Source organism: Myodes glareolus, chromosome 9 (genome assembly GCF_982192425.1).
Source record: "Myodes glareolus chromosome 9, mMyoGla1.1, whole genome shotgun sequence".
Classification (NCBI taxonomy): domain Eukaryota; kingdom Metazoa; phylum Chordata; class Mammalia; order Rodentia; family Cricetidae; genus Myodes; species Myodes glareolus.
In genome coordinates this window covers 54,549,606-54,562,976 of record NC_142034.1, presented here as the reverse complement: position 1 = coordinate 54,562,976, position 13,371 = coordinate 54,549,606, and the positions used below count along the sequence as shown (strand labels likewise).

General features: G+C 52.6%; 2 protein-coding genes across 4 annotated transcripts; both read right to left on the bottom strand.

The window, feature by feature from the left end:
• Positions 1–418: 418 nt before the first annotated feature.
• Positions 419–3,833, bottom strand: Tnfsf13 (TNF superfamily member 13). Of its 2 annotated transcripts, XM_048448404.3 has the most exons (6): positions 2,633–3,833; positions 2,234–2,312; positions 2,050–2,097; positions 1,798–1,916; positions 1,438–1,576; positions 419–737 (listed from the first exon to the last, which is right to left on the bottom strand). In XM_048448404.3, the coding sequence occupies exons 1-6, from the start codon at positions 2,861–2,863 to the stop codon at positions 628–630; spliced, it is 726 nt and encodes a 241-aa protein (XP_048304361.1). In that variant the 5' UTR covers positions 2,864–3,833; the 3' UTR covers positions 419–627. The 2 variants fall into 2 exon arrangements, with proteins under 2 accessions (XP_048304361.1, XP_048304364.1); XM_048448407.3 differs by lacking the exon at positions 2,050–2,097.
• A 140-nt stretch (positions 3,834–3,973) lies between these two features.
• Positions 3,974–13,142, bottom strand: Tnfsf12 (TNF superfamily member 12). 2 transcript variants are annotated; one of them, XM_048448401.3, is made up of 7 exons: positions 12,719–13,142; positions 12,516–12,566; positions 11,777–11,855; positions 10,866–10,919; positions 10,753–10,788; positions 4,880–5,004; positions 3,974–4,676 (listed from the first exon to the last, which is right to left on the bottom strand). In XM_048448401.3, the coding sequence occupies exons 1-7, from the start codon at positions 12,875–12,877 to the stop codon at positions 4,425–4,427; spliced, it is 756 nt and encodes a 251-aa protein (XP_048304358.1). In that variant the 5' UTR covers positions 12,878–13,142; the 3' UTR covers positions 3,974–4,424. The 2 variants fall into 2 exon arrangements, with proteins under 2 accessions (XP_048304358.1, XP_048304359.1); XM_048448402.3 differs by having other exon boundaries at positions 12,516–12,563; positions 12,719–13,137.
• Positions 13,143–13,371: the final 229 nt, after the last annotated feature.

Sequence of the window (13,371 nt, the reverse complement as noted above, 5' to 3'; positions counted from 1 at the left end):
TAACCCTGGATGTCCGGGAACTCGCAGCTTAGACCAAGCTGACCTCAAACTCAGATCTGCCTCCCTAGTACCGGAATTATAGGCGTGAAGCACCATCCCCAGCTTGGAAGTCTACCAGGGGGGTGGGGAGCACGGAAGGCATGCAGATCGATGCACCATGAATACATTCTTCTAGATAATAACAAGTACTCTGACACAATAGAAACAGGGTGAAAACAGGGTTCTTGTAAATTGAAGCAGAGGGCACTTGAAGAGGCGTGGCCAAGAGACACGGGTTTTCCCTAGAGGAGGCCGTATTCTTTCGTCAAGCTGCCGCTAGGTGGTGGTGCAGTTCTGGATGCATTCCAGTGGACTCCGTCGGAGTGGACAAGGCTTGGCACAGTTCGCCGAAACCCCCCTAACACACACAACAAAAGAATTTGGAGCTGGGTGGAAGATAAACGCAAAATCTTCTACCTTTTTAATAGCCTTTAAGTCAAAGCCCAGAGAGTGGGGGCGGGAAAGGCAGAGGGAGGACGGAGAGTCACGAATTCAAACCCAAGCAGGGCCATTCTTGACCATTTGCTTTCCTTTGTCTAGCCAGTTCTTGCAGTCTCCAGTATGGCCCGTACCGCTTTTATAGCACAATCATAGTTTCACAAACCCCAGAAAGGTTCCGTGCGGAGAAAGGCTAAGTTTTGCTTTTGCCCGTGGAATTCTGACAGTGAGAATATCCCCTTGATGTAGATGAAAGACACCTGAGGAAAAAACGAGAGAGCAGACGCTCAGTGAAACACAGCCACACAAGTTCTCGAATGTCTCACTGCCCGCTCTAGCCCATCCTCCATTTTGATTTTATGTTTTCATGGGGGTGGGGGGATGTCATGCGCATGTGCAGAGACTAGACAGTTTGGGAGAGAGTCAGTTACTTCCTTCTCTCTGTGGGTTCTGAGGATCAAACTCAGGTGGTGAGCTGTGAGGGATGGAACAATAACCTTTACTAATTGAACCATCATTGCTCCTTTCTTGTTTGGTTGGTTTTTCGAGACAGGGTTTCTCTGTGTAGCCTTGGAACCTGGAACTCACTCTGTAGACCAGGCTGGCCTTGAACTCACAGAGATCCGCCTGCCTTTGCCTCACGAGTGCAGTGCTGAGATTAAAGGCGTATGCCACCACCGCCCGGCTCTCTTCTTTTCACTTTTGAGACAGCCCCACACTGTACCGTGGTTGGCCTTGAACTTCAGCTCAGTTTCCACCTCCCACCTCAGCTTCCTAAGAACCTTGTGGCTCATAGGCTTTTTCTCCCTGTAAGGACCTAGGCATCTCGTTCTTCAGTCTTCGGATTCGCTTCCACACCAAGTTGCCAACTCTACTGTAACTCTGCACACCAAGTCAGCTCTGCTTGAGTTGAGGGGACCAGCTCTGTTCACATTAACTCTTTCCTGGCCCTGTCCTCACCTGCACTGTAACAGCTATTGTAGGCACGGTCGGGATCCGAGGGCATACTTCGGATACATCGGAATAGAGTCTCCCGGCTCCCTTGGTTTTCCCGAGACACCACCTGACCCATGGTGAAAGTCACATCATGAAACAGGACCTGTCGGGGCAGGGAGGAGATGTTGAAGAAAACCAGGAATGCAAGGTTCAGTCCTGGGAGTCCTCAGGAGTCCTGCTATAGGAGCAAGGGAGTGAGGAGGGGTCTCCTAAGTCTGGTATGAGCAGAGGAATCAGGAAAACTCTCATTACGGGGTCCCTAAGAAAGAATAACAAACCAGCCTGCATGTCCACATGGTGGGCTCAGGGCTTGTCTGGGGTTACCTGGCTGTATAGCAGATAGATTCCAGTGTCCCAGACTCGGACAACGTATCCTTGGACCTCCAGGCCTCTCCCACGCCTAAGAACTGGTTGCCACATCACCTCCGTCACATCGGAGTCCACTGGAGGTGAGGAGTGTGGCAGGTCAGCATTTCGAGCTTTCCCTCTTTTCATTTCTAGGATTCTCTTGGCCCCAGCCCCACAGTTCCTGGTTGGTGCCCTTCCCACAATGCCATTATTGAAAACAGTGCTCACCCTTGGAGGTGATGTTAATGGGAACAAGATGCAGAACTGAGTACTTCTCTAAGGAGAGAAGGAGGGAATCACAGTGTTGGCCTCCCCTGGAGTCCACCCTCTGCCCTCACCTCAGCTCTGGCAGCCACCCCCCCCATGCTTCTGGATCACCTCCCACCCCTGCTAAACCCCATAGCTCACTCACTCTTGCGCCTCTGGGTGAGCACTGCTCTCCTTCTCCTGGATTTCTCCCCATCCTGCCAGGCTTCCAGGACATCAGGACACTGCTCATGGAAGAGGGATGTTTGACTAAAGATGTCAGGGTCTCAGACAGTCTTCATTCGCGGCCCTCTACAACACCAGGAATAGCCCAAATCTCTGCACCTGTCCTAGGCCCTGGTCTGGGCACTGACTGCTTTCCAGGGCGTTCTTGGTACAAGAAACATTAATCTTTAACAGTCTATTTTCCTGGAATCTGTTCCCTTGACTTCCAAATCCAGGGCCACCTCTTGCACCTACTTGAAATTTTGCAGATTGAGAGGCCCTGAGGCCCCCCCCCTGCCATTCTGCCTTCACCCCGAGACTCCCATCTCCCCTTACCCACCTGTTTCCAGAGGCTCTGCCATGGACATTCTCCGCGCTTCTGGGAAGGCCCTCCACTCCGCTGCAGCCGGCTCACCTCCTTCCTCAGGCTCTGCAGCTCTGTTTGTTGGATCAGTAGCGCCACGGCACAAGTCACAGCCCCCAGAACCGCCCCCCAACTCAACCAAAGAGCAACCGAGAGGGCCGGCTCTCGGACTGAGCCCCCCATGTTGCCTGGGGATGAGGCTGGCATGAGCTGGGGACGCTGCCAACAGCTGTGGTCTCAGAAATGAGGTGGCCAGGAGGTAGCAGGGAGGGTAGGAATACAGGCAAAGGCAGGGAAGGAAAGAGCGCAGTTACGCAAGGGAGAAATAAAAAGGAACTTGAGAATAAAAAAGAGAAAGGAAGAAAGCAAACTAGGGGCACTGTTAGTACCCCTAGCCCCCACTGTGGAGCTGGTGTCACGCCGTCACCGCCCCCCTCCCAGCCTCAAGAGAATTTGGTGCCAATTATCTAGGAAGGCCAGAGCGGCCTGTGACACCCAGAAGGAGCGGCCAGCATTCAGGAGCCCAGGGGCGGCCCCTGAGTTGGAGGAGGGAAGGTCGGTTGGTTATGGGGCACGGTGCCAGGAGCAGGGAAGGGGTATAAGCTGGGCAGCATTGAGGTTTAGAAGGTGAATGTGGCAGACCCTCTGACTCAGGCATGGACGAGATCTCTGAGGAGGCTTATTAGAGGTGACTGAAGATGAAAAGAGGGGCTTAGGGGCCAGCAGGGAAGAGAACCAGGGACGAGAAACTGGCAGGGTGCTGGGGTGAAGGCTGGGCCGGGTGTGTTGGAACCAGGCCTGCACTACTCCCTGTGCTGAACTTGGCAAGCTGGACTTCCTGTTTCCCGAGAAGAGTTCTTACATAAGGCTCTCTGGACAAAGAGACAAAAGAAAATGCACCAAGCCCCCCTGCCAGTGCAGCTCTCCTCCCCAGACCCAGGGGCCCAGGCCTGGTACTCAGCCCTGCAGTCCTTCCTATGGTTTTGAGCTCCCTTCCAGGCCAGCTCCCACCCTGGCTCCTGGCTAGAGCCTGTGCCTGCACCTGCCGAACTGCTGAACGCTCTACAGCCGCCAAGAGGAAGGGCCCTGCTCCTCCCAGCCAGGGATTCCCCCTGCAGGAGGAAGTCCGCCTGCTAGGGAAATGAGACCAAGACCGAGGCTGCTCTACCTTCAGCCGAGGACCAGGTGGTTTTTTTCTGATACCTGGGTGATTTCTGCTCAGAACTGCAGCTTGGAGACATGCAGGCTCTTGCCCCCCAATACCTAAACTTCCTTCCCATGACTTTCAGTGATTCTGGTCCCCAAAGAAGAGAGAAATCATGATTTATTCATTTTAATATCCATTTAACATTTTGTCACAATAATAATAAAAATAGTATCTTTTCAAAATCCACAGGGATCCAGGGAGGAGCTTGTTGAAGGCTCTTACCCCTCACATTTGGGAACTTCTGGCCTAGTCCCAGGCTTCTTGGCTTCCTGCCACCAGGTCCAGCCCATCTCAGTGCCCAATGCACACAGTCAGTAAATACAGTGTCCTGGGGGCTGGGGCCGGGAGAATCAAGGAAAGGTGGGGCTTTGTGAGGTGGGTACTTGGGGTGGGATGAGGTGTTAAAGAGGAACAGGAATGTTTCTGTGGGGTGGGAAACACGTGAACAAACCCCAATGCCTTTAGAGGAGAGGACTTGACTGGCGCAGCTCAGAGTTAGGGGTCAGGGTGCTCTGGGAGCTGTCTGGGTAAAGTTTAGGGAGTCTGGGAGAGCAGGACCCCTCAGTGAACTTGAAAGAGTCCAAAGTAGGTAAGGAAGGGGGCAGCCTTAAGATGAGCCCAGGGGAGAGTACGGATCCACAGGGAAGACCCTAGCCGCAGGGGCAGCAGCCCGGAGACCTGGCACAGGCGAAGCTGGGGCCCAGGAGAACTGGCTGCTGTGGCTGAGAACTCCTCTAGGCAGCGCAAGGCCAACACGTCATTCACCAGCAAGTCCAGCTTCAGATAGACAGCCTTCCCCTCATCAAAGTGCACCTGGGCAGAAAGAGAACATGCACCATCCAGGCCTCCGCCTGCCTCATCCTAACTTCCAGTTTCCTGAGAAATCCAGGCATCTCTTCCCTCATCAGACCCAGAGTCTCCCTCTCCCACCGACACCTTGCCCTCCTTCCTACCTCCCAAGCCAAATGCTTCTCCCCTTGGCCACTGCTCTGCCCAGGGAGCCAGGCAGAGCTTACCTGACAGTATAGGTAGTAGAGCCCCGCCCTGACGACTGTAAATTTCCCAATCTGGCGGTCATAGCGCAGAGGGCTGGAACTGTTGATTTTGGCCTCTTCCCAGCCACTCACTGTCCCATCCATACCTGAATGTGGATGTTTACGGATAAGTAAAAGTCCTTTTACAAGCCTCCCCACACCTCTCAAGAATCCATTGAGTTTATATACATGTGAGGTCCACCTTACCCAGAGAGGTATGGCCCAGAGTATGGGAGGAGCCATGGCCCTATGACACCCACACTGATAATAAGGGACTGTATGGTGAGATCTAACATATGTGACCCGAGAGTTTCAGGGCAAATTGCCACTGGTGGTTGTTTCTGGGGAGAGTAAAGGATAGTTCTGAAGCAGAAGAGTTGGGATCTTCATTTCACTCTTTCTGTCACTATTGTGTCCTGATTATATAGTGTAGCATATATTCATATGCATGCATTATTTGGGTCAATAAAAAATGAGTGACAGGACACAGACTCATGGGTTATGAATTTAAAATTTCTTATGCAACAAGAAAAGAATATGCCAGGCAGTGGTGGCACAGGCCTATAATCCCAGCACTCAAGAGGCAGAGGCAGGCAGATCTCTCTGAGCTCAAGGCCAGCCTGGTCTACAAGAGCTAGTTCTAGGACAGCCAGGGCTACTCACAGAAACTCTGTCTCAAGAAGCCAAAACGAACAACCAAGAAAAGAATAAAGTGACATTTAGTGCCCATCAGCTGCGGGACAGAGGAACAAATGTGTTCTTATACAGTGAGCATTACTCTGCTATTGGAAGGGATAAAGAAGAGTTGCTTGCTATCATGTGGGTGAAAGTGAAAGAAGCACATACTGCATGCTCCCGTGCATAGGAAATGCCTGGAATTGGCAGTCTACAGAGACAGCAAGTGGTTATTGATGGCTTGAGGCGAGGCATGATGGGAACATGAGGTGATAGCTAAAGGATACGTGACTTTTTCTTGCTCTTTTTATGACTACTTTTTTTCTTTTTCTTTTCTTTTTTTTCTTTCTTTCTTTTAATAGCCCTAGCTGTCCTAGAACTAGCCTGACTACTACTATTATTTTTTGAAGGAAAGCCTCATGTAGCTCAGGCTGGCCCCAAACTTGTTATGCAATAGAGGATGATCTCGGATCCCTCATACTCTTTCTCCTACCTTCCGAGTACAGGATTATGGGTATGTGCCACTTTGCCAGATGTGGGCCTGTGGGGTTTTGTTGTTTTTGTTTTTTGACAGTCCTGGCTGTACTGGTTGCCCACACTATAGACCAGCCTGCCTCTGCCTCCTAAATGCTGGGATTAAAGGCGTGAGTAATGGCTTGTTGTGGTGACCAACGGTTTGCGCCCTAGGTTGTACATTAGTCACAGCCGACTAAAGACCACTGAGCTGTGCAGATGGCCGACTGCACAGAGTGGGAAATCCACCTCAACAAAGCTGTTTTCAGAAGCTAGACCATAGAACGGGCTGAGGATGCTGCTCAGTGAAGCCCTTAGCGCATGCCTAGGGCTCTAATTCTGTCACCACAAAATGAACAAAATCCCCAGAGCTAGAGTAGCTGAAAACTGCAGAAGAAGGCCAGGCATGGTCGTGCACACGGTGAATCCCAGCTCTCTGGAGGCAGAGGCAGGCGCATCTCTGAGTTCAAGGCCAGTCTGATCTATAGAGCGAGTTCCAGGACAGCCAGGGCTACACAGAAAAATCCCATCTACGAAACCACGAACAAACAAAAAGAAAACTAAAACAGAAGTAGTGGACCTAGAGCCCAGTGCCCATTCCATGGCTTCCCAGACCCCACCTCTGAGGCTGTCTACCTCTCCAGTCTCACAACTGCCACCCACAACCACTGTGGCTTTCTTCAGTCTCTTGCTATTCACCAAGCTACTCTCCCTCTGGGGCTTTAAAATGTTCTTTCTTCTTCCCAGGACTCCTTCCCGACAGCCACCTTCCAGCTTCTCCTGTTGTAGAGGAGGAACAGGTCTATAATCCAAGCATTTGGGAGATTGAAAAAAAAAGTTCCTGAGTTCAAAGCCAGCCCGGACTACAAACTGAGGCCTTGTCTCAAAACAAAACCAAGCAATACAAGACAAGCAGATAAACGCATCTCTGTTCTCTCTCCTGATTGTTTCTTGGCAGTCAGCAAAATACAGAATCTTTTCTATGGATTCCTCTTTGTTCCTCTTTAGGGTATGACTCCCCAGTAAGGGCAAGGACAGCTGCCTTGTTCACCCTGTTTGCATTCCTAGTACTTGGAACTAGGCCTGAGTCTCACTGGTGGGGAGCAGGAGAGGGGTAACCGGCTGCCAGTTCTCATCCTTTGGGTCCATAGGCTGCCTGGGTCTCTGGAACCTTGACGCTCAGTCGGTGGCCTTTCCCAGTGTCCTCCTCTCGTCTTGTCCCTTGTTGTTTGTTGTTTGCTTGAGAGAGGGCCTCACTCTGTAGCTCCGGCTGCCTGGTTACAGTGCGCTATCTGAACTTGGGGTCTTTCTGCCTCGTCCTTCAAGGCGCTGGGATCACAGAATGTACCACCCTGCCTGGCTTTCTTGTTCCTTTGTCAAGTAAACTAACTCTCTGGGTTAGGGTGTAGGTCCATGGCTAGACAATAGCCTGTGTAGGTTCCTGGGTTTGCTCTCCTCTGCCCCTCCCTCTGCCACACTGAAAAAAAAAAAAGGGGGTGGTAATTCTTTCTGGGCCTTCTCACCTGAGTTAGCACAATGTGTGCCCTTTAAGTCCAGCCCTGGCAGCTCCTTCACCCAGAAGGGTGATTGAAGATTGGTCCCCTATCTGTATCCCACATGGGGCTCCTGGTCCCTCCAGTCTCCGCTAGACCAGTTTGCTAAGTGATCAGTTTCCCCATCAGTCCTGCTCCTGAACACCCCCACCCACCCCCTTCTCTTCCCAGTCTGGTCTCCTTGGGATTCCACACTGGAGCCCGCTTCCAATCTTACCTCTTCCAGTTTATTTCCCAAGCAACACCTCAGAGTTGCTATTTCCAAACTGCAGACCTGGGCCTGCTTCTCCCTGCATTTCCTTTGATGCGTCACTGAAGATCAAGCCCCGTCTACTCTTTGTGACTTCTGTCCTCTGCCATCTTGTACCCTACACTATTTCTCTTATAGGCATGTCCAACCTATGGCCTTCAGAGAGGGGGCCCCCATGCATCCCAGAGGAGCGATGGATGTGTCCTTACTTTTGTAAGGACATCATTGTGTGACAGGATTGATACCCCCACACTTAGACAGGACTTCTCACCTCAGCCCCACTGAAATTCTTACACCTTTCAGCCTCATTGGACTCTTGGAAAAGCCCGGCCTTGCAGGGTTCCTGACCTTCTCAACACCATACGATTAGGCTTCAAGGCCTAGTGAGGCCTCAGCGCTACTACAAGGGGAAAGAAGTCCCTGACTCCACCGTAAAATTGTCTTTCTGTGCAGTGCTGGGTATCCTGGGCGACTCTATCATCCCTGTCACCCAACACTGTAATTACACATTTATAGACTGTCTGCTATTCCTCTGCAGTGTAATTACACATTTATAGACTGTCTGCTACTCCTTTGCCGTGTATCTTTAAAGGTGTGTGTGACTTGCTGGTCCCTGGTCAATAGCAGGTTCCTGATACATGTATGCTGAACTGATGTCTGGAAAGGTGCCCAAATAAATCTCCACTAAGGTGAAGAGAGCTGGCTTGGAATAGGGAGGAAGAAAGAGAAGAAGGCATGGATGCAGACCGGCTTAGGGCAAGTCTGGTGGTGGCCAAAGGGCATTGTATACCTGGGAATGTGCATGGCTTCAAAGGGTGTCTAATGCTACTTGGCACCTCACCTGCCCCTACCGAGTGCTGGACTTTGTAGCCTCTCTCCTCAGACCTCCTCTCCTATGTTCCTAGTTCTCCAGGGGACCTAGCCATCCTTATGCCAGGGCTCCCCAACTGCCCCCTTCTCATGTGTCCCTGGGGCACCTTTATGATGTGTGTCTTCCCTTTCTTCTAGAAACATCTCTTCCACCTTCTTGGGCTCTGGCCTATGGGTAGCTTCATCTGTGCCCCCAGCAAGCGTGCTTCTCAAGAAGCCTGTGTCCAGCACCTATGCATGTCCTAACTGGCTTTGAATCCGGCCTCCACCACTTAGGTTTGCCAATCAGAATATCCTTCTGCTATGGCAGTTGGGACCTGATAAGTTTAAATGCCTAAGGGCCAGTCCCAGTGCCTACCCCAAAAGCACTAGGATGGATGTCGTCTCATTGCAAGGACAGGTCTCCCTTGGCCCACAGCCCTCTTTACTGCCAGCCATTCCTCTCTCGGCGCCGCCTCGCAGTCCCTTTTGTTTCCGCCCTCGGTCCACACTACTGTCCGAGCCACCCATTAAGGTCATCAGTTGATGCTACGTCACCAAAGCCAGCAGTCACATCTCTGTCTTCACCTCATGTGACCTCTCAGCTACTTCTGCACAGACAGCCACATCCTCCTGCCTCCGGTCCTCTGAGCTCTCAGGACCACACCCTGCTTGAGGTTCTCCCTTTCCCATATCCTCAGCTGGCTTCCCCTTTAGGCCAGCCTCGTTCTTGGGGTATTTTTCCCTGTTCTCGCTCTCAGTAACAACCCCATGACCATTTCTCACCCGGCCCAGGCCACTGGAGAGATTTTCTTTACTAACCATTTTCTCCACTTGTCCAACATTAGACTTACAACCTACTTCCCTCCTGGTCAGTCCATTCTTAGGAAATGGTTCTACCGTTCTCTGCGATATTCAAGCAGATGTCAAGGCACAGGTCAGTAGCTCCGGCCACTAAGGAGGCCGAGGCAAGAGGATCACTTGAGTTTTAGGACAGCCTTGGTGGAGTAGCGAGACCCTGTCTCAGAAGGGAATAGTGTGTGCGCTATTTATTATTCCTCCATTTCTCTTAACCATTTCCATCTGAGCCACAAGCAAGCTCTGAATGAGCAAGCTGCATACTGAGCCTCCGGGCCTCCCCTTCACTGCTACTAATGCCCTAGTCTGAGCCACCCTTATGCCTTGTCTCCAGGCCTGCACAGAGGAAGGATGTTCCAGGTGAGAAAACAGTGTTTTCAAAGTCCAGAAGAAGCATACTTGGGCACAAGCAAGTGTCAGGAAGTGAGGTGGAGACCATAGCCTGGAGAGACGGGGAGCTAAGCAGAAAAGCAATGGGATGGTGAGCTGTACATTTTGGGGGCCTTAGCTTGGCTACATAGTCTGCACAAAGCAGCGAGGCAAGGAGACCCAGGATGTGAAGGGGGAGAGCCGAATCTGGCGTTCTAAGTGGGGAGAGAGATGAGCAGAGACTAGAAACATTTGGGGAAACAATGATCACTCAGCAGAAAAAAAAAACACAGAATACAGAGGAAAAAAAGGATCATGGGGGTTTCTTCGAAAAGCCTGAGGGGTGCTGATCAGTAGTGGCGCATGCTTTTAATCCCAGCACTCTAGGCAGAGGCAGCGGATCTTTGTGAGTTCGAGGCCAGCCTGGTCTACAAAAGCTAGGTCCAGGACAGACTCCAAAGCTACAGAGAAGCCCTGTCTCAGGGGGGTGGGGGGTGGGGGGAGGTGAGGGGAAGACCTGAAACGCCTGAGGTTGGGGTAGGAGGAGAAAGCTGGAATCCTTGGTTTGGGAAGGGACTAGACTGGGTTCTGGAAGACGGGGGTATCTTCCTGGGATCCCATGCCAGGGTCACAGAGAGAACTTGGAAGACTTTCTGGGTTTTCTGAACTGGGTTCTAGGGTTCCTAGGCTGGACACAGGAAGAGGTTTGGGGGACCCTCTCGAGCTGGTATGGGAGATGCTGCTCCGATGGGTCAGGGGAAAGTTCAGAGGTGGAGATGGGGTCTCACCTGCCTGCGCTCCATCCTGTCCTGGCCGTGGATGAACTGTAAGACACAGGAAAGGGTTGGGAAACCTGTGCTGCCCCTCTGACACCATTCCTCCCTTCCCAAAGGCTACCAACCTTCATAATGGGCTGCAATCGCTCTGCGAGCCCGTACTTTGCGGCTCCTAGGAGCTAAGAATAAAGCAAAAACAGATTAGCAGTGAGACCCACCCGTCTGGAGACCCAGTGTCCAGCCCCTCCCTGCTCAGGACCCTGGCAGCCTTAGTGTGTGTGTGTGTGTGTGTGTGTGTGTGTGTGTGTGTGTCACACTCCCAGACTCCCAACCATCACACTTCCAGCCTCGTCTTCCTTCATAAACAGTGACAACATAACTTATCATCCAAATTGGGATACTTGTGATTGTGAGAGCAAAAGATGGCTATTAATTAAAATCCACACTGGGGTGGGGGAGCAGCTCAGTGGCAGGGTGCTTGCCCAGCATGCACCAGGCTCTGGGTTCTATCTCCACCACCACACAGACACAGACACATACACACACGGACAGACACCAGAGAGACACACACACACATAGACACACACAGACACATAGAGAGGCATACACACACAGCAACACAGGCACAGACACAGAGACACACACCCACCCCATACTGAGATACCAGGTACAAGCCAGGACAGTTTCATCCTTCCAATATAGTAATGTACCATTGATTCACAGAAGTCTTTGCTTACAGATGCCCAGGCCTCAGAGTCCTCTACCTTGTCCTTAGGAGGGCTCTAGGAATCTTTCAAACTCTTGGCCATTTGTGGAAGGGTCTGTAGGGGTAAACAGCCTCGCAAGGGAGAGCTAAAAATTTCTAGATCCCTGTCTCTACTATTTAGCTGTTTGACTCTGTCTACGTCATGCTCCCTGCCTCAGTTTCCCTACTCTGCTCATTTCATAGACCGTCGGGAGGAACAAAGCGGCATGTGAACCAACGACTAGTCAAGTTTGCCGTCCCTGAGACAGGGACGGAGGGATGGATGCTCACCACTTCTTCGAGGCCGGACTAGTCGCTCCAGGAAAGGCACCACCGCACCCCGGCTTCCCTCTGCCTGGGGATTCAGTTCCTAGGAAGTAAGGGCAGGGCTCAAACAGGACCTCCCAGAGACAAAGGCCATCGGGCCTGTCAGAAGAGCCCTTAGCCAGCAACAGATACAAATCCTAGGGGTTGGCTAAACCTGGGGAGTGAGGCTGGGTCCTCATCCTTTTTGGGAGACCAGACAGACTTTAATGCCTTCAACCCCAATCAACAGACAGCCTGAACCCTACTGACGTACTACACGTACGCACGCCCCCACCTTCTCACCCACATGCACGCACGCACACGTGCGCACACACACACACACGCATACCACACGGAGGTGGGGCAGACAGACAGCGTGTATACATAGGTGATACATATCTTTCATACTGCCTCTGCCCATGTCAGGTTCAGATTTCTGTCTCACCTCCCTCACAGCCAATCAGCACTTTCCACTCAGGTAACACAACTCTTACTTTGTGGTAAGAGTTACCTCCTTACACCCAGATCACCCTCTCACACGCGCGGACATACCCACGTGGGCTGGTTCACTCCCCACACTCAGTTGTAAACTAGTGCACGCAAGAGCCTTCATGCACGTACAGCTGAATGCACACGCTGCATACACACAGCTGCCACAGCCAGCCAAAGCTGCAACGTATTTTCCCTTGCTGGCAGCCAGCATGCAGCATCCACACCTACTCACAGGGGGCTCCTGGTGGTCCTCTGCTGTCAGCTCCTCCTGAGAAGGCTCCTGCTGGGAAGGAGGCAGCGTCACCCTGTCCACTTGACATCTTATCCTCCACCCCTTTCTCCGATCCCCTGGCTCTCTGCCCTCCCGGCCCCCAACTGCTTCTCTGCACTTTTTGCTCCTAATATGCCCAGAGAGGGGTATGCTGAGGGCCTCACCTGGGCAGACAGCGTTGCCCAGCTCCCCAGACTGACCACGACCAGCAGGAGGCCAAGGCAGGCCAGCGCCAGGCCCAGGCTCAGCACCAGCGGGGCCAGCAGGGCGGTGCCCGGCTCCCCCCGGCGCCCCCTCCGCCTCTGGCTCCGACGGGCAGCCATGGGGGCGGGGGGCTGTGCCTGCCTCACCGCCCCCCCATCCCGGGACCCAAGGGATGGGGAGGGGGAGCTGGTGGGCGGATCGGTCCAGGGGAGAGGGAGGGGCCAGGGAAGCGGGCCGGAGGGGGGCGGACGAGGACAGGAAGCCGGACACTGTTTGTGAGATTAAAATCCAGCCTCCCCGGAGTGCAGTGCAAGAAGCAAGAGGCGTCTAGCTCCCGGGCGTGCGCAAGCAGGCGACCGCAGCGGCATCCCAGGCCTAAGCCTTTGAGAGCCGGTGAAAGCAGAAGTGGCCAGGCATCTACTCAGGCCTGTGTGCCAGGGATGGGGATGTGGTTCTGGACCCAGGAACCCAACACCCACACCCACCCCAGTGTTCTGGGCCCTCCCATAGCAATCGTTAATCAAGAAGACACCCCAATTGCCTACAGGCCAATTTGATGGAGGCATTTTCTCAGTTAAAATCCCTTCTTCCAGATGATTCTAACGTCTAAGTT

Excerpts from the sequence above, each read along its gene's own strand:
- Tnfsf13 (XM_048448404.3), bottom strand. The coding sequence starts at position 2,863 with ATGCCAGCCTCATCCCCAGGCAACATGGGGGGCTCAGTCCGAGAGCCG. Across the intron at positions 2,313-2,632 it reads GGCAGAGCCTCTGGAAACAG|TGTCCTGATGTCCTGGAAGC; the intron begins GTGGGTAAGGGG and ends TTCCATGAGCAG. Across the intron at positions 2,098-2,233 it reads GCTCACCCAGAGGCGCAAGA|AGAAGTACTCAGTTCTGCAT; the intron begins GTGAGTGAGCTA and ends TTCTCTCCTTAG.
- Tnfsf12 (XM_048448401.3), bottom strand. The coding sequence starts at position 12,877 with ATGGCTGCCCGTCGGAGCCAGAGGCGGAGGGGGCGCCGGGGGGAGCCG. Across the intron at positions 12,567-12,718 it reads GGGCAACGCTGTCTGCCCAG|CAGGAGCCTTCTCAGGAGGA; the intron begins GTGAGGCCCTCA and ends CCTCCTTCCCAG. Across the intron at positions 5,005-10,752 it reads ACAGGATGGAGCGCAGGCAG|GTATGGATGGGACAGTGAGT; the intron begins GTGAGACCCCAT and ends ATCCACATTCAG.